This window comes from Miniopterus schreibersii (genome assembly GCF_964146895.1).
Source record: "Miniopterus schreibersii genome assembly, chromosome: 9".
NCBI classification, from domain to species: domain Eukaryota; kingdom Metazoa; phylum Chordata; class Mammalia; order Chiroptera; family Miniopteridae; genus Miniopterus; species Miniopterus schreibersii.
The window spans coordinates 26,845,207-26,869,085 of NC_138118.1; the positions used below are offsets into that span (position 1 = coordinate 26,845,207).

The following is a 23,879-nucleotide window of genomic DNA, read 5'->3' on the forward strand; positions in this document are numbered from 1 at the left end:
GGAGATGTAGCAGCTCTACCTAATACATAGAAACAAAGACAGGAGGCTGCCAAAATAAGGAGACAAAGAAATACATCCCAAATGAAAGAACAGAACAAGAAGCCAGGAAAAGAAAAAACCTAAACAAAATGGAGACAAGCAATCTACTAGATGCAGAGTTCAAAACACTGGTTATAAGGATGCTCAATGAACTTAGTGAGAACCTCAACAGCATAAAAGAAGACCACTGAGAAGTGAAGCATATAATAACTGAAATGAAGAATGATTTACAGGGAATCAACAGTAGAGTATATGAAACTGAGAATCAAATCAGAGATTTAGAATATAAGGAAGCAAAAAACACCCAGTCAGAACAGCAAAAAGAAAAAAAGAATCCAAAATAATGAGGACAGTGTAAGGAGTCTCTGGGACAACTTTAAGCGTACCAACATCCGCATCATGGGGATGCCAGAAGAAGAGAGAGGGCAAGAAATTGAAAACCTATTTGAAAAAATAATGACAGAAAACATCCCTAACCTGGTGAGGGAAATATACACAAGCCCAGGAAGCACAGAGAGTCCCAAACAAGATAAACCCAAAGAGGCTCACACCAAAACACATCATAATTAAAATGCCAAAGGTTAAAGACAAAGATAGAATCTTTTTAAAAAAAATAAAAAAATATATTTTTATTGATTTCAGAGAGAGATGAAGGGAGAGGGAGAGAGAGATAGAAACATCAATGATGAGTCACTGATCAGCTGCCTGCTCTACACCCTCGCTGGGGATAGAGCCCAAAACCCAGGCATGTGTCCTGACCAGGAATCAAACCTGGATTTCCTGGATCATTGGCTCAACTGCTGAGCCATGTCAGCCAGGCCAAAGAGAGAATCTTAAAAGCAGTAATAGAAAAGAAGTTAGTAAACTACAAGGGAGCTCCCATAAGACTGTCAGCTGATTTCTTAAGAGAAACTTTGCAGGCCAGGAATTGGCAAGAAATATTCAAAGTGATTAAAAGCAAGGACCTACAACCACGATTGCTCTATCCAGCAAAGTTATCATTTAGACTCAAAGCATAGATAAAGAGCTTCCCAGACAAAAAAAGCTAAAGGAGTTCATTACCACCAAACCAGTATTATAGGAAATGTTAAAAGGTCTTTTTAAGAAGAAGGAAAAAAGATAAAAAATATGAACAATACATATATATCTATCAACAATTGAATCTAAAAACAAAATAAACAAACAAGCATAACAGAAACAGACTCAGATACAGAGAACATTTTGATGGTTGCCAGATGGGTGGGGGGTTGGAGGATGGGTAAAAAAGGTGAAGGGATTAGAAGAACAAATTGGTTGTTACAGAATAGTAATGGGGATGTAAAATACAGCATAGGGAAGATAGTCAATAATCTACTACTAAGTATGTATGGTGTCACATGGGTTTGAGATTATCAGATATTCACTTAGTAAGTTAGTAATCACTGGGATAGTACATCTTAAACTAATATACAGTAATAATGTATGTCAACTCTAATTGAAAAATAAAACAGTAATTAAAAAAAGAAAGATGTAATTTTTGAAAAAATCAGCATTTAACTTTGTAATGTTGAAGAACACATTTCTGGAAACACAATAGATGCAAAGTTATGTAAACAATGTAGTGTTCAAAGAAACAGAGCTTTACTTCCTCAGAATAAACCATGTTGATCTACCTGAAGCTGGCTCACCCTCCATCACTTTATTTTTCTTAAGAAGATAGTCTCCTGGAAGGACTGCTTTCTTGTTTATAAAACAGCTATGACAGAGTGGGAGTTGAACTTTGTGCAAATAGAAGTCCTTATTCATATCCTAGCTTTAAATCAAGCTGTGAGAATCAGGGCAAAATTCTTACTTGGAAACTCAGTTTCCTCAGTTAGGAAGTAAGATTAAAATGTCACTAACAATGTGCAGTACTACATGGTCAAGCACTTTGTCAACTGCCAAGCACCATATGGTTCACATTATAATTAACTATGGTAGTTAGATCATTTTACTAGTGTGTTAAAAGATATCAATTACTGAGTGCCAGGTTCTGCGTAATTCAAGGTTGGTCTCATTTAATTCTCACAATAATCCTATGAGGTAGGTGCTCTGATCACCCTCATTTTACTGATGAAGAAACAACTTTTTAAGCTTACATCATTAGACCAGGTCATGCAGTTTTGAGTGGCAGAGTAGGAATATAAATCCTAGGCCACTGGGCTCAAAAATTCACTGTCTTAACTTCCATGCTATCATACTGCTTCTTGCTCACTCTACAGTCTATGTTGGTAAATCTTTTCCTATGCTCTCTATTTCACACATGCTTTGCTAATATTATTCCATGCCCTTTCATCTCTCATTTCAAATTTTCTCCTTTGGAATTCTGATTTATAAAGGTTTGGAAAATGTAGTTTCCTCTTGATTGTGCTTAGACTAAATCAGTAACACAAAGTGGCACATTTAAGGTTAAATGGTTGTGGTCCTGGCCAGGTGGCTCACTTGGTTAGAGCACTGTCCAGATATGCCAGGGTTGTGGGTTCAGTCCTGGTCAGTGCACATACAGGAAGCAAGTGGTGAATGCGTAAATAAGTGGAACAACAAATCAATGTTTCTCTCTCTCTCTCTCCCCTCCCTTCTTCTCTCTCTCTCTAAAATCAATAAATAAATATTTTAAAAAGGTAAAATGGTTGTGTTTTCCCTCTGCCCTCAAGGAAAAGACAAACAAGCAATAACATCCCTTAGATTTCCTTTTCTTTGACAAGTAGAGTTGGAGATAAAACACTTACTTACACCTGCAATAGAAAAGGGACTCAGGATATACATAAAAAGCACAAACAAAATTGGGTTTTGATATTTTCTTTTAAAAATAATTTTAAAAAATTATCCTACACTTAAAGTGCATACTATAAGTAGATAAAGAAAACTGATACATAAATATAAATAAAACCATTTACTTTTATATCAAATTTGTATTATAATGCTGAAAGCAATTTATTCTTATCATCCTGAAAACAGAAATGAACAATTTTACTGCTATCACAATAATTCTCTATATAATGAGAAATTTGAAAACTATACAATAAACTGCTGGCTTTTGAGACATAATGTACATAAACAAATTCATACGCATTTTGTTGAGAAGGTGATTAGTATTTTTATTTTTAAAGATTTGAGTTTATTGAACTTAAAATTATTGTGGCTGGATCAATATATCTAAATCAGACCTAACCAAACATTTTTATTTGTTAAATAATGAGTGGGTTCAATCAATCACGGTCAGCTTCAAATTCTACAAGCAGCAGGGAACATGGAAGGAATATGTCTCTTTATGAAGTAGTTTTCATAAACAATAGTCAAATAGACTCACTGAATTTTTAATTCTTGTCCAATTCTAATGTATAGTTCTACTGTACTAGCAATATGTTTGTGGCTAAAACAATTGAAGTTCATATATCCAGAGATGTAAACAGATAGAATTTTTATCTTCTACCATTGTTTGAATCTTCATTAGGACATGTCACTCTTACATTGTACACCTAGGAGGTTTTTAATAAATATTTGGTTACAAATGAATGAAGAAAGCTAAGAGGAGTTTTACCTGTTATTATAATGCTGGTGAGAGAGAAGGAAGAAAATTTAGCCGTATTTTAATAATAGGCTCGGCATAAGTTAGATAAACTAATAATTTCTCAGATTTCTACTTTAAAAAGTCACATGCCAACACCAAAGAAGGTTACTGTTATTCTTATTTGGGTAATAATGTTATACTCGGTTGTGAAGAATTGGTGTCCTTTAAATTAATAGCAGCAGTATTTTAACTTTGTGGCTATGTGTGAGGATTGGTTTCAAAGCTCTCTACTTCATACGGTGACTCCCTGGAGCATAATCTCTCAGGAATATGATAAGAATCTAATAACACTCTTTAGAGGTGATGCCATGTGGCTGATTGAGAAGGTCAAGAAAATCTCATTTGAGGTGACCTTATTGTTTGGTGATTTGGCTTGACATTTTTAGTCCCAAATTGGATTTTGTAATTAAAGAACTGTGGCCTTAGTTTTCAAGAAATATTGGATGGGCAATCTAAAAGAACATGATATAATTCAATCTATCACCTGCCCAATCAAGATCCTGCTTGACAGGGGGCACTGAGAACTTTCATTCTAAGTGAGTACACAAATCCAACTACATTATGGTATTTTGTATTAGAGGGAAACAACAAAAATATGAAATCTCTGTAAATAACTCGAACTTCCCTAAGGCCTAAACTAAAATTACCATTTTAACATGACCTATATAAATTGTTAGAGCACAAAATAGGTCAATCACTTTTAAGGAGGCATTCAGTTAAATCTTGACTGACCTTACAAATAAAGAAGGAAAGGTGGAGAAATACCAAAGAACATACATACTCTAGGACATAATTACTCTAATGCTTTTTCTCATTACTTGATAACGTTCTAACAAAGGGACAAATATAATGGTAAGAAGTAAATGTAAGAAAACATTGTGTATCTGTCACTTAGAAAGAAATGGATGATACTGCAAGACTGAAGACTTTACTCATGGGTTTTATTAGAGCAAAAGGGCTGATGTTCTACGGTACATTAAAAAAAGGGGGACTTAGGGGAGTGCTGAATCTTTGTGTCCCCCTCCCCACAATTCATATGTTGAAACCCTAATTCCCAATGTGATAGTATTTGCAGCACCCTGGGTAGGTAATTGAGTCATGAGGGTGAAGTTCTCACTAGTGCCCTTATAAGAAAAGACACAAGGGAGCTTCCTTTCTCTTTGTCTCATGTGAGGTTACAACAAGAAGATGGCCTTCTGCAAATGAGGAAGAGTGTACTCAAAGACACGCAGATCTGCTGGCGCCTTGATCTTAAACTTCCCAGCCTCCAGAACTGTGAAATAAATGGTTGCTGTTTAGTCCACCCAGTCTATGGTAGTTTTGTTGTAGCACCCCAACTCACTAAGACAGGAAATGATGTAGTCTGTATTTGTACCGACTGTCTTTAACAACACTGCCTCAAGTTGGTAATTATAACTTGTGTCTAAACATTATGTCTGTGTGTGTGTATTTTTTTACAATATTAACCCAAAACAAGATAATCTGAGTTGCTAAATAAAAACTACTATTTGACCCACACTGCAAGGAAGGTACTTGCAAACACTGAAGGCAAATTGAAATGTCCTACGAACCATGAAAGCCAGTGGTAGAGGCAGAGATGAAGAACTTTAAGCACAGCTATCACTCAAAAGACTTACCACTGTAAAGTTCCTTCCTGATTCACGCACATTTATTACCATCCTCAGGACACTGACTGAATTCAGATTTTTCCCAACACCTGTTATTGTGCTCCCACCACTGGCAAAATAAAACAAAATAGCAATATTTAGAGTTTTGTTCCCTACCAAGTATTTAAAGAGAGAAGTTCAATTAAATCACATGTAGTGATTGCAAGTTGCAGCCACAGCCATAGTCAAATGGAAGTTCAGTGGTAATGGTTCTTTGGAAACAACTTATCTAACTTGAAAATATTTTTTAAATTCACATTTCACAAAATGAAGAAATGTATTTGTCTTTTTATTCACCAAATATGCAAAACAATTTTTTCTTTCTGGAAAAAAAAAAGAACAAACTTAACTATTTTTTTAAAATATATTTTTATTGATTTCAGAGAGAGGAAAGGAGAGGGAGAGAAAGAGACAGAAATATCAGTGATGAGAGAGTCATTGATTGGCTGTCTCCTCCAAGCCTCCGACTTGAGATCGAGTCAGCAACCCGGGCATGTGCCCTGACTGGGAATCGAGCCCCAATTGCCTGGATCCTGGGTCGACGCTCAACCGCTGAGCCACGCCCGGCTGGGCTAACTATTGTTGCTAGACTGACAAAATTAATGGAAACAAGGCAGACTGAAGTGGGTCCAATGAGATACTGACTTAAAGTGACTCTAGTATAGGGAAAAGCCCTATGTAAAGTAGGGAGGAGAAAAATATACTGAAGAATGAGGGAAATAAAGATGATTCTACTTTTGAGCACTAAGTTTAGTATAGAAGTGACATGTACATAATATAAGTGCACAAGTACTATGATGCTAATTAAATTTTTTTATTGAAATCCATTCAAAATGTAAGAGAATAGGATAAAATGTTTCTTGGCATGAACTAGCATTAATAAAGTCAAACTGCATTCTGGACAAGAACGTAGTTTTTACTCCTGAATTGGAAAGGCAGCCTTCAGACTAGCATCATCCTAAATCCAAAACCAGATAAAAACACTACAAAGAAAGAAAATTACAGGCCAATATTCCTGATGAACATGGATACTAAAATCCTCAACAAAATATAAGCAGCCAGATCCAGCAATACATTAAAAATATCATACACCACGACCAAGTGGGATTTAGTCCAGGGATTCAAGGCTGGTACAACATCCGCAAATCAATAAATGTGATATATCACATAAACAAAATGAAGGCCAAAAATTGTATGATCATATGAATAGACGCAGAAAAAGTATTCAACAAACTCCAGCACCCATTTCTGATAAAAACTCTCAGCAAAGTGGGAACAGAGGGATCATACCTCAACAGAATAAAGGCCATATATGGCAGACCTAGAGCCAACACCGTACTCTGGGCAAAAACTAAAATCATTTCCCTTAAAAACAGGAACAAGACAAGGATGTCCACTTTCACCACTCCTATTCAACATAGTACTAGAAGTCCTAGCCACAGCGATCAGACAGGAAGAAAACATCAAAGGCATCCAAATTGGAAAGGAGGAAGTAAAACTGTCATTATTTGCAGATGACATGATATTGTACATAGAAAATCCTAAAGAATCCATCAAAGTACTACTAGATATGATAAACAAATTTGGCAAGGTAGCTGGATACAAAATCAACATCCAGAAATCAATGGCATTCTTAGACACCAACAATGAACTTTCAGAGAGAGAAACTAAAAAAAAATACCATTTACCATTGCAACTAAAAAAAATAAGATACCTAGGAATAAACTTAACCAAGGATGTAAAAGACCTGTACTTGGAAAACGACAGGACACTGAAAAAAGAAACAGAGGAAGATATAAACAGGTGGAAGAATATACCATGCTCATGGATTGGAAGAATTAGTATCATTAAAATGTCCATACTATCCAAAGCAATTTATAAATTCTATGCAATTCCTATTAAAATACCAAGCATATTTCACAGACCTAGAACAAACATTTCAAATATTTATATGGAACCAAAAAAGACCCCGAATAGCTGCAGCCATCTTGAGAAAAATGAACAGAGTGGGAGGGATTACTGGACTTCAAACTGTACTACAGAGCCATTGTAATCAAAACGACCTAGTATTGGTACAACAACAGACATATAGATCAATGGAACAGAACAGAGACCCCAGAAAGAGGCCCATGCCATTATGGTCAGTTAATATTTGACAAAGGAGGCAAGAGCATCCAATGGAGTAAAGACAGTCTCTTCAATAAGTGGTGCTGGGAAAATTGGACAGATACATGCAAAAAAATGAAACTAGACCACCAACTTTCACCATACACAAAAATAAACCCAAAATGGATAAAAGACTTAAATGTAAGTCATGAAACAATAAAAATCCTGGAAGAAAACATAGGCAGTAAAGTCACAGACATCCCACATAGTGGAATTTTCACTGATACATCTCCTAGGGCAAAAGAAACAAAAGAAAATATAAACATATGGGACTACATCAAACTAAAAAGTTTCTGCACAGCAAAAGAAAATAGCCTCAAAATACAAAGGAACCCCATGGTCTGGGAAAACATATTTGCCAAGGATGTATCTGATAAGGGCATAATTTCCAAAGTGTACAAAGAACTCATACTACTCAGCAAGAGGAAGACAAATAACCCAATTAAGAAATGGGCAAAGGACCTGAATAGACACTTCTCCAAACAGGACATGCAGATGGCCAAGAGACACATGAGAAAATGCTCAATGTTGCTAATCATGAGAGACATGCAAATTAAAAACACAATGAGGTGTCACTTCACACCTGTAAGAATGGCTACCATCAACAAATCAACAAATGCCTTGTGCTGGTGAGGATGTGGAGAAAGGGGAACCCTGGTACACTGCTGGTGGGAATGCAGACTGGTACAGCCACTATGGAAAACAGTATGGAGGTTCCTCAAAAAATTAAAAATGAAGCTGCCTTTTGACCTAGTGATCCCACTCCTAGGAATGTATCCTAAGAATCCTGAAACACTAATCAGAAAGAATATATGCACCCCTATGTTCATAGCAGTGCGGTCTACAATAGCTAAGATCTGGGAACAGCCCAAGTGCCCATCAGTAGATGAATGGATAAAAAAGCTGTGGGATATTTACACCATGGAATATTACGTAGCTGTAAAAAAGAAGGATGGTGTACCCTTTGGGAAGTATGGATGGACCTGGAGAATATTATGCTAAGTGAAATAAGTCAGGCAGAGAAAGACAAACATCACATGATTTCCCTTATATGTGGAATCTAAAGAACTTAATAAAGTGATGAACAGAATAGATTCAATGACATGGAAGCATAGATGAGACTGATGAATGTCAGGGGGATGAAGGAGGGTGGGTGGGTGGAGGGGGAGAGAGTAACCAAAGAATTTATATGCATATATGCACAATGGATAATGGACACGGATAATGGTGGGGAGAGGGACTGGGGAGGGAGATGGGACAGGGTGGAATGGGTCATTGGGGAGAAAAAGGGACATCTGTAATATTTTAAACAAACAAACAAAAATAAATAAATGAATAAATAAATAAATAAAAGGCAGCCTTTAAAAGAAATGCAGCAGCATCAAAGCTAAAGATAAAACCACAATTCCTCTTGAGTATTCGACAGCCAAATCATCCTTATGTTCCTTACTTTTTACACTCATCAGAAATTTTTACTTACCTAATAAAAGATTTGGTTGGACGAATTTCATAGACAATGGGGTCTTCCTGGTAACTGAAGCTGTCAGTCTCTCTGTTGGCTAAGTCAATTTTCAATTTAATAGGAAACTCAGTTGGAGAGGTTTGGGCTGGAGTATAACATTCAAGAATACTATCTGATACACTGTATCAAAAAAACAAAAAAATTTTGAAGAAATTGGACTTTAGCTATTAAAGACACATATATTTGAAAATTATATCCATAAGTCAAAACGGTATCACTCAATGACTCCTAAATAGGAATTTCCTGATGTGGTCTAGATAAAAGATCTTTCTAATGTAGGCTGTTTACACTTGACTAGATCCCAAGTTTAGTCTTGTTTCAGCAAGCCATCCTTGACTTCAAAACATTTAGGATTTTAAGCAATTATTAAGATATCCTTTTGGTATTTGATTAAACTGAGCTGTTCCAATTCTAAGAAGTAAAAATATAACTTCTCTTCAATCCCAATCTCCCCCATGTTTCTCACCTCTGCAAAGTGATTTAGTCTAATCGTAAATCTTGATGGAAATGTTTATTTCATTTTATTGTCATTATTAGAATTTCACAACTCATAGTATAGTTAGGATACTAAGATAAAACAGGAGAGAAGATGAATGGAAAGATAAAACTTAAAGGTGGAATTAATAAACAACAAGGGAAAGGTAGACAAATGAGCAAAAGGGAGTAGATGGATTTGGGAAAGAAGAGGTTACATCAGCAGAAGAGTAAATGATAAATAACTTGGATTTTTTTTCCATTAAAAAAAAGGAATAATTTTTTCTTAATTTGTTAGATGTAGATATTAATTCTACATGACTGATGCAACAAAAAACAAATTTACAACACCTTTTTAAAGTACAGGTTTTTCCACCAATTGAGATGTGTCTAGAATTCCCACTGTTAAGGTACTTTCCAGTCAAAGTAAGTAAAGTGCCACCAGTCTTAGGACCATAACTAGGAGAAATACTTGTTATTATAGGATCCTGATGAGAGATAAAAACAAAAAAGCAAAGTAGCTTGTTAATTTTATAACTCTAAATAAATTAAGTAACAATTAAATATCCTACTTCATGAGAAAAGTAATGCTTAGACTTACCACATAAGAAAATGTACTGTTTTGCGCTGTCCCTTGACCACTTGAAATAATTATGGACAAATTGAAATGCTCATTCATTGCAGGACCAACTGTGCATTTTAACCTGAAAAACCCCCCCACAAAGTTTAATATGTTACAAATCCAAAGGAGGCATTTTTTAGTTTGGCTGTTTTACATGAAGGGACATTAACTCTAATGTGTGAGCTGACTACTTTGACTAGCAAGCAGAGATTTGCAGTAAACATTATGGCTGAAAAGTGTATAATTCTATTTCTATACTATTACACTATCTTTATATTGACTGTATTATATTATTTATACTGACAAAACAGGAAATGTTAAACCTCATCAATGCAGAATTCACCAATTGAAAAGTTCATAATAATCTAAGTCTAATCATATAAAATTGTAGGCATAATGTTTGGCATATTTAACAAATAGTATCTCAATAGCATAACAATGGCTAATGATAAATAAGCCAAATCCTTTTATTAAAGTATGTCCACAGGTGCAGTTCTGTGATTACACTTGTCACGTGTTTACTTAAATTACTTAAAAAATAATGAGATTGTGACAGGTTTTCCATAGAATTGTTTTTGAATAATCTTATAGTCCTAGAGATTATAAATATAATTTATTTTATTAAATAACTTTTAAAGAAGAGAATTAATTGTTCCACTTCTAAAGACTCTAATTTATAATGCAATCAGTAAGAATTTACAAGGTATATTTCAGAAATAATTTGTTAGACCATTAAGCTAAAAAAGTATGACATTAATGGATGTTTTGTTCTTAATAAAATGAATAGATTTAGACCTCTGTGTAATTCTGAAAGAAATTCTACTAGGTATAAAATAATCACTTGATAGACTAGCATGAACCATAAAATTTTAAATGTTTGGTTCTTGTTACTACATGATAACTAAATATTTTTGGATTCTTGTTCTTTATGGGATTCAGATCTTATAGAAGGTACACGCAGAATATAGTAGAACAAGCACAGGTCTTGGATCAGGAAAACTGAGCTTGAAGGTCTATTCACCTCACTCTCTGAATTACCTTTCTGATCTTCAGGAACCACTTTTAAAAAATAGGAATAATATTGCTATCTTCCAGGATTTGGGAATGGCTAACTGAGATACACTACTTATATTACAATGCCAATAAATATCAGCTGAATGTAAATTTAAACTCATCAAAAAATGAGTCTCAAAAATGTGATTCAGCTACTCTACTACATTTCTGAGGTTTAGAAAGTAAATTTAGGAGACAGGGTACATACTAAGCTATTTACTGACTTTTATAGAAAAAAACCATTGGATACTATATCTGAAGACTTTAAAGACAGAGTGACTCCAACCAACTAGTGCTTTCAAATCTACCCAGACAATTTCTGAAGAGTTGTTACAAAAATGACTGAAAACTCCCAAATGCGGGATTCTTTTTTTCATCTAGGTAATGTCAACTTTCTCCCTCTTTAATCCTGGGATTAAAGAAGACTAAAAAAACCAAAACAAAAAAAATCCAAAAGGGATGTGATAGACCATGACTTGTAAGGGATAAACTTTTAGGGCAATTTTTACAAGTATTCATTCAAACATAAAACTTGTTTTCCAATCACATCCCAGCAAAGTATTTTAAGATCCTTACATATTTGTTGTACTCTCACTGAAGGTCAAGGTGCAGCTCTCATTTCCAAGGAGAATTCTGGTTTTCTTTATATCACTGAATCCAAAGTCCCAGCCACATATGGTCAGCGTTGTCCCTCCTTCCAGAGGGGCACTAGTTGGGAACACCTACAAGGACAACATAGAACTTATAACCCCCAATATATTTTCTTTCATATGTGTGGAAAACAAAATACGTATGCTCAAATAGTCTGAAATTCTTTCATTCTCCCACTACCTAAAAAAAAATTAATTTTCACTAAAGAAATAATGGTGGCAAATTTCAGAGTATCTGGAACAAACATTAAAACTATATGACATGTTGCCCTGGCTGGTATGGCTCAGTTGGTTGAGTGTCATCCCATATACCAAAAAGATGGTGCTTTTGATTCCCTGTCAGGGCACATACCTGGGAGGCAACTGATCAATGTCTCTCCCTCACATGGATGTTTCTCTCTCTCTCTTTCTCAAATCAATGGAAACATGTCCTCAGGTGAGGATTTACCCCCCTCTCTCCCCAAACAAAAAAACTATCTGATGTGCTGATGAAACAAGTTGTTTTCAGGAGATCCAGAGAAAGGACAGAGAGCAGATTCAGCCTGGGTGGGAATGAAGGGCCTTCTTGGGCTACTCTGAAATGATTTCATCTTCTAGGAAACTCCCAGGCTAGAGAAGACATGCTTTGGACCCAGACTTTTATGCTTAGAACTCTGATTATAACTCCTTCATGGGCCTCTAGATGAAACTGCTCAAAACATCTTCATGAGCCCTAGAAACCAAGCTCCAACATATGCTTGTTCTGTGTGCTACACTCTTGTTGCTATGATAATCCCCATCCAGAGAAGAAAGTCACAATAAAAATACCTCTTTTGATATTCAACATTTTCAGTTGCATTTAGCAGCTTTCACAATATCAAACACATGGGTGGTATTCAAAACATATCTGCCATTTACTTATAAATCATCTACTATGTGCCAGGTAGCAACACATGAATAAGTGAATCTATTTCTTTTACTTGTTAATTCACATTTATTATTGATTTGCAATTTTTCTTTAAATATGGTCACTATTTGACATATACCAATTGGTCAGTTGATACATTCAGCCTTTAGAAAATGATGTAATATTTAATACATTCAGTATATTATTTATATTAGTAAGAGATAAAAACAAAACTGGAGAGAGCCCAAATATGATCTATGATACATAGAGCTATTATAGTAATGTTTCTAATAATCTCCCTTGGCATTATTTTACATCTCATTTCTAGGATTTTTCTTGCCCCATATTAAATAAATAATATGTTCATTTTATTCTTGCAGGTATGTGAAAAGTAAATTTTAAATTAATTAATAAATAAATTTACCATATGACCCAGAAACCCCTCTTCTGGGTAACTGCCCCCAAAACTCTAAAACATGTATTCACCCCTATGTTCACTGCAGCATTATTCACAGTGGCCAAGACATGGAGACAACCAAAGTATCCTTCAGTAGATGATTGGAAAAAGAAAATGTGGTACATATACAATGGAATACTACTCAGCCATAAGAAAAGATGAAATACTGCCATTTGTGACAACATGGATGGACCCTGAGAATACTATACTCAGTCAGAAATAAGTCAGTCAGAAAAAGCTAAGAACCATATGATTCCACTCATAGGTGGGATATAAAACTGAATCTCATAGACACACACACCAGTATGGTAGTTACCAGAGAGAAGGGGATAGGAGGTTATTAAAGGGTAAAGGGGGCCAAATATATGGTGACCGAAAATGATTTGACTTTGGGTGGTGGGAACACAACACAATATACAGATCATGTATCATAGAAATGTACACTTGAAACCTATATGATCTTATTAACTAATGTCACCCCAATAAATTTAATAATAAAAAAGAACCAGTAGTATAAATGACTAAGAGATTTTTTGATTTGTGTACCACCCCAAAAAAACAAACAAAAAAAAAACAAACTTTGATGACCGTAATATAAGATAGCATTAGGCCCTTAGGAAGTCTATAAGACATGGGTTCTTAGACTAAAACTAGTAAAACAAAACACATTTTTAAGTTAAAAATAAGCTTCTCCTCAGCAGTTTTGTGACAATTGAGAAAGGAAATGCTCTTTTGGGGGGACATATTGTAAATTGTGCTGTAAAGTACAATGGTGGGAAAACATAGCACCACTCAAAAAGGTATTTGTTTAAGGCCAGTTAGTGAAAATCTAAAAGTGATATTTTTCACAATTTACAAGGGTAGCAAAATTAAAATTTGCAAAGATTCCCATCCTTCCCAAATAATAATTGCAAACCAAAGTCTTAACTTACCCTTGTTTAACAAGCCCCTTTAAAGTTTTGGCTTAATGCTTTTATGATAGCTATTTTACCCATTAAATCCATTACACAGTTGTGCCTTTCTTGAAAACTTACTTGCCCATGTCTAGCCAAATGAGAACTGCTAGGAAAAAAATATTTGTTTATTATTATGCTAGAAATCTAGTAGGAGAGAATAAGACACCTAACCCTCCTGGACTTTCTTCAGCCTGAGATGGCCACACAGCTGCTGTTCCCTCTTAACAAAGCTTCCTCATAAAAAACAGCTGCCAAGGCCTGATCCCACTGCTAGGTCCCCCCTGTCTATGTAAAAACTGAAGTCTGTCACTCTACATACATCATGAATTTCTATATAAGGCAAAGGGGTTGTGTGATGATTTGAAAAAAGACACTGAGAGGTGTTCAAATGGTGCAATAGAAATGGTTATTATAAAAACTTGGCTAGACAATCAGGTTTTGAAAGACCAGCTCTACTTAGTTTTTCTCTCCAGGCTGAAATACTAGAGGTGGGCATCTAAGGATTTTCCCTAGCTTATGGGGTAATGTTCACTTTTCCAGGGGAAAGGAAGGAAGCAGTATTGACCACACACCCTTGGACAGAACCAACAATGGGCTGGCAAACTCTGAGTTATCCTGAAGGGCAGAGAAACTCTGTGGGAAGGAAATGAGTGTCCAGAGGCTGGGTCTCCCACCTGTCTACACAGGGGAAAAATAGCTAAAAAAGGAGCTAGTGTCCTTTCACAGGTGAAAATGATTCAAATGATCATGTTTTCAAAATCCACCAAGATAATACATGAGAAAGCTAGAAACAACAATAAAAAACCTTGGAAAATTAAAATTTGCAATGTACCAGTAATGTAAGATATTAACAATAAGGGAAACCAGGTGAAGAGTCTATAGAAAAACAACAAAGTTAAACTTTGTTCAGTAGGAAAAAAGTCACAAATATATTGCTGGCAGTGCATTGATTGCACAATCCTTGCCCCCATAAGATATTGCTATTGCTTCTTATCTGAGTCTTCTGATCAATTAATAAACTGTTTTATTGTCTCACTGGGATTGAATTCAATCCTACAAGATATTACAATTTTATCCTGATAAATTCAGAATACATTGGAAAGTGCTCTTCCTTTTCTAAAGCACTTCTCATTGCTCTTTGAGTACAAGATCAGATAATATGTTAGAAACAAAATAATGGGCTTGCAATTCTGAAATCTCTCATATGTGGAGCTGCAAAGAATTTCAGCCACTGAACATCATTTACCTTGAAAAGCAAGTTAATTTACATTTATCAGAAAGTGAAATCCTATACATTAGCTGGGTTTTGTGCCTACAGAATTTAAGACAGATAAGAAAAAGATGAATAATCTGTCTTATTTTTTGCAGTAAGAATGCTGAATGTCACGCTCTAGTGCAGCATGAAATCTTCCTAACAACTATGAATCGAAAGGGATTTATGGACTCAGCTGCACTACTTTCCTTCTAACCATACAGCTCAAGCCTCACTGACTCGTGCATGATATAAAATTGCCAACTAGAGTGTTGGAGTTAGGAAAGGTGAGAGAGGAGGTAAACTCGAACATTAGAAGAGATTTTCTGGTTTCAGAAAATTCTAAAATATTTACTCTGTTTTTAACTATTTTAACATGGCTTTCATGATGAATAAAAGAAAGCACAATGGTCAAAATTAAATGTTTCATTTGTATAGGTTCTCAACTGGCTTTTTATTTAAAACAGCAGCTTGGTTATTTCTGAAATAAAACTGTTGTGATTTAACTGCATGTGTGCACACACACACAGACACACACAGCCACAAACACACCACACTCCTTATATCTCTTTTATGGAATAGTTGAGTTCAGTTTTCTAGTGTCTCAAATTGCCAAGGCTGTGTGTTTAAAAAAAAGTATAAAATTGCATGTGGTTTTAAAAGTATATTAAAGAACAACAAAAAAGTGTACATAAACACTACAGTATAGATAGTTTCCTTACTATCTTCTTGTTTATTCCTTGGCCAATCAAGCTAGGTCTTAATAATTGTGCCACACCCAACAGAAAATAATTTGGTTTAAAACCTAGTCACCCCATACAAGTCTTGTCCCAAACCATAACTAACTGAAAATAGCCATGCACTTGGGGGCAGTTCCTGTTCTGACTTGTACACTTTGCTTACTTGGGCTTGAACCAGGCAACTAAGACCTTTAACTTGAATCTTTCACAAGGACCATTTACTAAAGTCCAACTGTTCTACATGCAGGCAGAGAAAATACACACTGAGTCCTCACCAGGGAAGTATTTTCAAGCAAAATGTGTTTGGATCAAGATATTTTTAAAAAATGCCAGGGAGATTTTCAAAGTGCCAAATATATACTTAAGAAACTAAGGCAACAGAGAGAGATGGTGGCTACAATGTCTGGGCTGAAGTCCACTGCTGGAAGCTAAGTTCTCTAATAGCAGGAGGCACTTTTGTCTTGTCTGAGACTGTATCTCCCCAGTGTCTAAAAGACTACCTACTGTGTAGTTTGCATTCAAATATTTTTGGAGTAAATTAAAGAATAAAATGACTCACACAGTATAGATTTTAGTATAGTCACACCGGCTGCACATTTATGGCTCTTCCAGGAACTTGGAGAGAAGGTGCACAGCCACTCATGGGTGTTGACCATTTACTTGGGAAGTAACCTCTAATCTCATCTGTGATGATACAAGGCCACCATCTCTGGAGTCAGACAGGAAGAAACCTGTCCTGTCTGCCTCAGAGTGACTATAATCTCTAGCTTGCACCATTTGGTATAGGATTGTGGTTATGCCATGAGCAGATCTGTATGTGTGGTAGAGGTTCACATCTAGGCACCTGGCAGATAAAGTAGGTGGTGAGGATTCAGAGAATGGGGGAGCCAGGAGGGAACAGGTCCTGATGTGAGGAAATAGGGAGCTTATTTACATAGTACTAAGGGAAAGCAATTGGCCAAGGAGAAAATCCACTCAGTGAGTGTGAAGCAGGTACAGGACTCTGGGGATTTGACCAAATGCCACCCTAAAAAAAACTTGGAGGGAGATAGTATTTTGGCTGATTTCTCATAGCTAAATGAGTAAACTGAATTTTAGATTTTTTTCAGTAGTGGGATTTGTGTTTACCAAAAAACATACTGATAGCTGCCAGAGATTCCTACCTTATAGATTGTAGGATGACAGATCTCTTGAGTCCATGTTCCGTTGGGGCATTCCTCCAATCGCACACATTTGTTGTGGCACCAGCCACACTGCACAAAGGGAGGGGCAGAGAGGCACTGACTGCAGGAGTGGAAATGGTCACAGCCCAAGCCATTCAATGGGATCTTGGTGATCTGTAAAGCAAAGTGATAGAAAGAGCTCCCAGAAATTTTGTTTGTTAAATGAAAACTAAATATACCAAGTATACATGTAAATATAATTTTACAGAGTCTATCAGAGATAACACCTACATGTGCAAATCATGTAATAATGATTAGGTGATTAAAGTAAAAAAATCAAATTCCTTTCTTCCCTCTACCGTAGTCATGTACATGATAGAAGTTACCATTACTGTCCAGTGAACACAAGTACTGTCATGCAATGCTAGAGGTCCTATTTAGTAGAGAAATTTTGCTTGAGACAATTGTAAAATAACAAGAGTATAATTTGAGCATCTGGAAAACATAAACCCTCAGGAAATTCTAAGTAAGTTTACATATCATTCTGGCATCAAGATGCACCTCCTTCTCTCAGAGAAAAGGGGTTATTGTGTGGTATCAAATTCCAATATGCATTTTAGGATCAATCTGCCTGTACTAGAGTTCTTACCTTAGGACTGTAATACTAATTCAGTATGCTTGTTTTTCTCATTGAGAAATACAGGAGAAAAGGAAAAGCACAGTACATATTATGAAGGGGACCTCCCTTAGCTCCTATCTTCCCTGAATAAAAATTTAACTTGATTTCAAAAGATCTCTGAAATACTCAAGAAAGAAAAGAACTTGATAGAGGAGAGGTGAATCCAAGACAAAGAAAGAAGTTAAAAAAGACCACATGACACTGGCAATAAATACCCACTCACCCCCTTGTGGGAACAGGGCTTACCTTCTTCCCTGTGACAACCAATGTGTAGCCACTTTGGTTTAATGGGTGCTCCACAATTGCTTCAGGAGACACGGGGTGGGAATCCAGGCGAAAATTCACATGTGGGGTTGATGATCCTGATCGAGAAACTACAACCTGAGAAACAAAAGCGAAAACACCTTTATTCCAACAAGCTCAGTTTAAATACAAGTGGAAAGTGTGGATGATAATGGTAATAATAGATTAGGAAAGTTCGTGGGTGTTTAAACTAAAGGGTCAATGGTTTATCTCATTGTAAATCAATATGACATCTTCTAATTTTCTGCCTTGAAGACAATTCATCTGAACCCCCAAGACAATCTTTTCCTATGATCTTTTAATGGTTTTTAGGGAAGTAGATCTCCCAGTCAATCAGCCAGGACATGCAGACAAATCTTCATGATTACGTCGGGAACTAGAGGAGCCAAAACTCTCCCCAGAACAGAAGACTTCACTTATGCTATGGGGATTCTGGATTATTTTTAAATCTATCCTTCTGATCCTCCTGATCAGTCAGCTTCCCCTGAGGTAATGGAAAGCATACTGGATGGGGATTCTGGAGACCTGGATCTAGTTCCACGCTCTGCTACTCTTAAGCCATATTTATAGACCTTTTGAGGTCAAAATAGGCCCTTAGCTACTTTGAAATGATGTGCTGTCATTTTTATTAACCATTGTTCCACCATATGTTATTACTTGGATTATAATAAAGTTCTGCTTCTCAGACTGGTTTAAAAAGGCCTGATGGTTTTAACAATGCCTTGGAAATGAGGTTTGATAACCGGTATCATTCCTGCTTTCAGGTACTTCTAATTTGGAATGCTTCGCAGCTATATACTTTCCATCTTCCCTGTTGCTAAAACCCAGTAATAATGAAGTCCAGGAGTAAAATCAGGGTGACTATCTGAGATGAACATTCAGACTTTAGGAGAGTTTAGTGGTGTTCAGAGAGACTTTCATTCTTAAATGAGGGTGCAAGCACAGCTCTGAGCTTGAAAGTGTGAAATTTCCCAACATTTCAAATACCCTTTTAGGTTGCATTGAAAGTGTATTTACTTGCTATAGGACTGAAATCACTGAACAAGTATGAATATTTGTGAGACTGGGATTAGTTAAATGACCACTCCTTCTACCTCTGCTTTCTTATCTTTAAAATGGGAATAAAAATTGCAGGAGTAAATAACTGCTTAGTACCTAACAAACATATACAACATATAAATATTTTGGGGAACTAGTAGTAAATTTTTCTCTTAAACACAATGAGGGAGTCAAGCAGCCTGAAACAATCTGGGAAGATCCCCAAAGTATCCAATTTGCTCCTAGAGAGTAAACTGTTGATAGAGAAACTAACCAAGCTCTCAGAGAGCCATAAAAGTTAAACATCATGACATTTTTCCCCCTAACATAAGTTCTATCCCAAACACTCAACACTTTTAAAACATCTCCATTAAGGAGGGTGGTGATATTTGTACAGAAGTTAAATGATGGATCAAAGGTCATTTGGTTAGGATGGGAGAGGATGGAAACTATTGTTATTTATTACTAAATTTAGAGCCAAGTAGGTATTTGTGACTTTTGCAGTTAAAGTAAAAAGAAGTTTAATTACCAATCCAACCTCCCTCTGGGTGCTGGTTATAAGCAGAGTATCTGGACATCAGACTTAGAAAGCTTCTATCCCAAATTATCCAGATTTCAGTTATCCAATTTTCCAAACCTAACTCACCACCTCGTATTTTTCCTACCCCTAATCCCCCTTTTAATAATTTCCTGATTGTTGCCAATTACTTCAAACTGAAAAGATTAAAAACAAACAAAAATCTCTCACATACAAGTCAAAAACAAAACAAAACACCAGCCTGTCTTAATACCCTGACTCTGTTTTCTGCCTCATTCTGTGCTTTCCACTTCACTGAAGATTAATCATCTCTATGAACCTTCCTATGAATATTTGCATTCTGTGTCTGTCTCTCTTGTATCTTCCATTCTATTCAGACCTGCCAAATAATCACCACCTCCTAGTACCCGTTTTTCTACTATCTTCTTGCTCTTTTAAAAATCACTTCCTGAATTTATAATAAGCAATCTCTTCTTAATTACTAGGCCATCATCTTTGACTTTATCAAATATCCAAAGCCCATTCAAATATTCATTCCTCAGAAAGGATTAACCTCTCCCTCTCTTTTCCTAAAGAAGCTCTTTGCACCTCTGGAACTTGTATAGATTGATTCAGTTAAGACTTTTTGTCTGGTGAGCACCATATATGTAGTACTCTTCTAACAGGTAACAGTCAGGCATTGGGTTAAGTGCCTTAAATGGCTATTTTGTTTACTCCTCACAATAATTTTACAAGGTAGGTATTATTACTTCCCTTAAAGAAAATACAACAGAGAATTTTAGCAGGGAAGTATGAGTCAGGTTTCCAAGGAGCTTTATTGAATGCTTGAATCTGTGTGCTCTGCTTCTCCTTAAACACTTAACTGCTACACTCTTGGAGCACCAGAGTAAATACCAATAAAAGGCTTCAACTCTGAGCTCCTAAAAGCCACTCATGAGTCAAAGCATTAAAACAAATTTCACAATATATGTGCCTTGCCAAATACTCCTTGTTTCAGTAACATTGGCTGCACAAGTAAGTGTGCCTAAGGAGAAAGATTCCACATCTAAAAAGCTTCTGATGGCACAGAGGAAACTGTACTAGCACAGCTGGCAAGCTCTACTTTTGATCATTAGCTAGGATAAGTGCGGCTTGATACAGAAAATGAGATGAACCTCAGAAGACAGGAAGGCTGTGTGGAAAAGTGAGACGACTGTTTGGAATTTTGAGCAGAGGTCACCTCACAGATGCAAATACCTTTTGAGTTGATCATTAGCCCTTTCTCTGCAGGGATACCTAAAGCGCCAAGAATGCTTTTCTATCATTCATTCCTCACTTTCATTCATTGCCCAAATTCTAAATAATTAACCACCTTAACTCTCAAAATACCCCTGAAGCTATGTTTGCAAATTAGGAGTTCCTTTTGGTTGTCACAGAGATATTTCTAGGGGCAAAACTAAATCTAGCATCTAGATTTAATCCTTATGATAAATCACTGGCAATCCTAGGACAATTAGTATGAAATAGAAGACTGGCAATTATCTTTTGAGTTTCTACAGTGTTGACAACTAATCTTTAGTGTTTAGGTCTCAAAATATTTTTCTCTAATGCTTTTGAAAATGTAAGACATACATTTGGGGTGGAGGAGTAGGGAGGAATATGAATTTGCTTAATTGTTGTGGGTGTGATCTCAAATTATCTGGGACAGGACATGGGAAAGAAATATATGTACAAGTTAAATAAATAAATCCTTTGTGGCAAGGTCCGAAAATTAATAAGCCTGAAGAAAATAATTTTATGTGATATATCTACAAATACATAAAGGCTGGATACTCTCATCCCACACAAAAACTTTTGTTTTTAATTAAACTGTTTTAGAATTTAATTTTCTTTAAGAATGATGAATAAAATTTAACATAAGACATTTATAAGTGGCTTTCTCTCTACTTTTCATTTTTTAAAAAAAGTGGACAATTAATTGCGTTTAGTATATTCATAGATTTGTGCAACCATTACCAAAACAGTTGTGCAACACTGTCATTACCTCAACCCACACCCCTTACCCATCATCCCATCTCCTCATATTCTCCAGTCTCTGATAACCACTAATCTGCTTTATATTTCTATAGATTTTCCTGTTCTGGATATTTCATACAGATGGAATTCTATAACATGTGGTTGTTATGCAAAGTGCAGAGGTCCCAGAAAACCTCGGTATATTGTTCTTGGGTTCCCAAAGAAATAACCTGGAGGACTGGCTGTGAAAAACATGGGCTTATTAGGCTTTACGTGCGCACCAGTGGTGGCTGACTGGTGAAGTTTACCACCACATTGGCTGCCACTGGTGAAGTTGAACTGCTAGGTCCCATCCAGCCTATGGACAAGCCACACTGAGGGCGGCCAGCCAGTGCTATTATTTCACTGCCACCCAGACTTTCCCAACACAAGGTTTTAGAGTACAGAAAACAGAGAAAAACAAGGCATGCAGGGGGAAGGGGGACTTGCAAAAGCTGTGTGAGATAAAAATGCTGTTTTCTTGACTGAGGAGCTGGCCAAGCTCCCAAGGTCTCATAGTCCACTTACTGATGGCCTTCACTATATTGCCCACAGAGTAGGAGGGGGAAGTGAAGCATGGAAAGGGGGCCATGTTCCTATTTACCATACAGTGGTCTTTTATTTTCTTTTGGATTAAAACAGTCATTTTTCCCCATAGATTTAATTAACTAATTAATTAATTTTTTGATCAGTAACGGCTTTCTTACTTCATCATGTCCTAACAGAGACTGGCAATATGGTTCCAAAAGAAAGTCACTACCTAGCCTTTAAAGAACTTCCCTGCTCCCGCAGATCTCTCAAGATTTGAAAGCATGCTTTCTAACTCTAAAGACCAAAATTTGGTGAACAAGTTCATACTCATCCTACCTGTTTGTTTCAGCAATTTTGCACCTCAATCCTGTATCTTATTTTGACTTTCTAGATAATAGTGTCCTGATTCTCTCAGTCCAGTCTCTTAAGATACTCAGCGATGGATGACTTTGATCATTTGTTGCCTTTTTCCAGATTTCAGTCTTCCTTTCATTGTTTTTGGAGCAATACTCAACATCCAGGCATAGATTTACTATAATTTTGTCAAAGTATAAGTTCTATTTTCTGTCTTGTTTCAGTAATTTGTGAGTATCACCCAGGGTGGGTAGATTTCAGGCTTTTTGGAGCTGCATTTCAGGCTGTTGTTTAATGCACTATATATAATAACTTTTCAATCTCTTTCCAGAATAGTGGTTATCGGCTCAGAGTAGAGTCCCTCATTGGACAAATTCTTATTGGTTAAAGAGAAAAATCATTAAAGCAATCACTCATGTGAAGGTGCTATTTTCTTATTTTACTTTTATTAAATTTATTGGGGTCTCATTGGTTAATAGGGTCATATAGGTTTCAAGTGTACATTACTATGATATATGACCTGTATGTTGCATTGTGAGCCCACCATCTAAAGTCAAATAATTCTTCTGTTACCATATATTTGGCCCCCTTTACCCTCTACCACCTCCCTACTACCTTCCCTCTGGTAACCACCAACTGTTGTCTGTCTGTGTCTCTGAGTTTCAGTTTTATATTCCACATGAGTGAAATCATATGGTTCTTAGTTTTTTCTGACTGACTTATTTCACTTAGCATAATATTCTCAAGGTCCATCCATGTTGTTACAGATGGCAGTATTTCATCTTTTCTTATGGCTGAGTAGTATTCCATAGTATATATGTACCACATATTCTTTATCCAATCATCTATTGAAGGACGCTTTGGTTTTTTCCATGTCTTGGCCACTGCAGTGAACATAGGGGTACAAATATCTTTGGGAATAAATGTTTTAGAGTTTTCAGACAGATGCCCAGGAAAGGGGTTGCTGGGGCATGTGGTAATTCTACTTTTAGTTTTTTGAGGAACTGCCCATATTGTTTTACACAGTGGCTCTACCAGTCTACATTCCCACCAGCAATGAATGAGGGTTCCTTTTCCTCCACAACCTTCCAACACTTGTTATTACCTGTCTTGTTGATAATAGCCACTCTAACAGATGTGAGGGGGTATCTCATTGTAGTTTTGAT

At 36.2% G+C, this 23,879-nt stretch overlaps 1 protein-coding gene across 4 annotated transcripts in view; it reads right to left on the reverse strand.

Annotated features, from left to right (window-relative positions):
- The window catches only part of MET (MET proto-oncogene, receptor tyrosine kinase), a 149,016-nt gene that overhangs the window by 33,315 nt on the left and 91,822 nt on the right, over positions 1–23,879 (reverse strand). For all 4 annotated transcript variants that reach the window (XR_013999589.1, XM_081148012.1, XM_081148014.1 and 1 more), the window contains 7 exons: positions 18,162–18,296; positions 17,237–17,410; positions 11,709–11,854; positions 10,059–10,161; positions 9,809–9,945; positions 8,942–9,103; positions 5,266–5,365 (listed from right to left, as the gene is read on the reverse strand). Coding sequence is in view for 3 of the 4 variants with exons in the window: in XM_081148012.1 (XP_081004138.1) it covers positions 5,266–5,365; positions 8,942–9,103; positions 9,809–9,945; positions 10,059–10,161; positions 11,709–11,854; positions 17,237–17,410; positions 18,162–18,296 (957 nt within the window). In the remaining variant the exon portion in view is untranslated. The remainder of the gene's footprint in view (positions 1–5,265; positions 5,366–8,941; positions 9,104–9,808; positions 9,946–10,058; positions 10,162–11,708; positions 11,855–17,236; positions 17,411–18,161; positions 18,297–23,879) is intronic.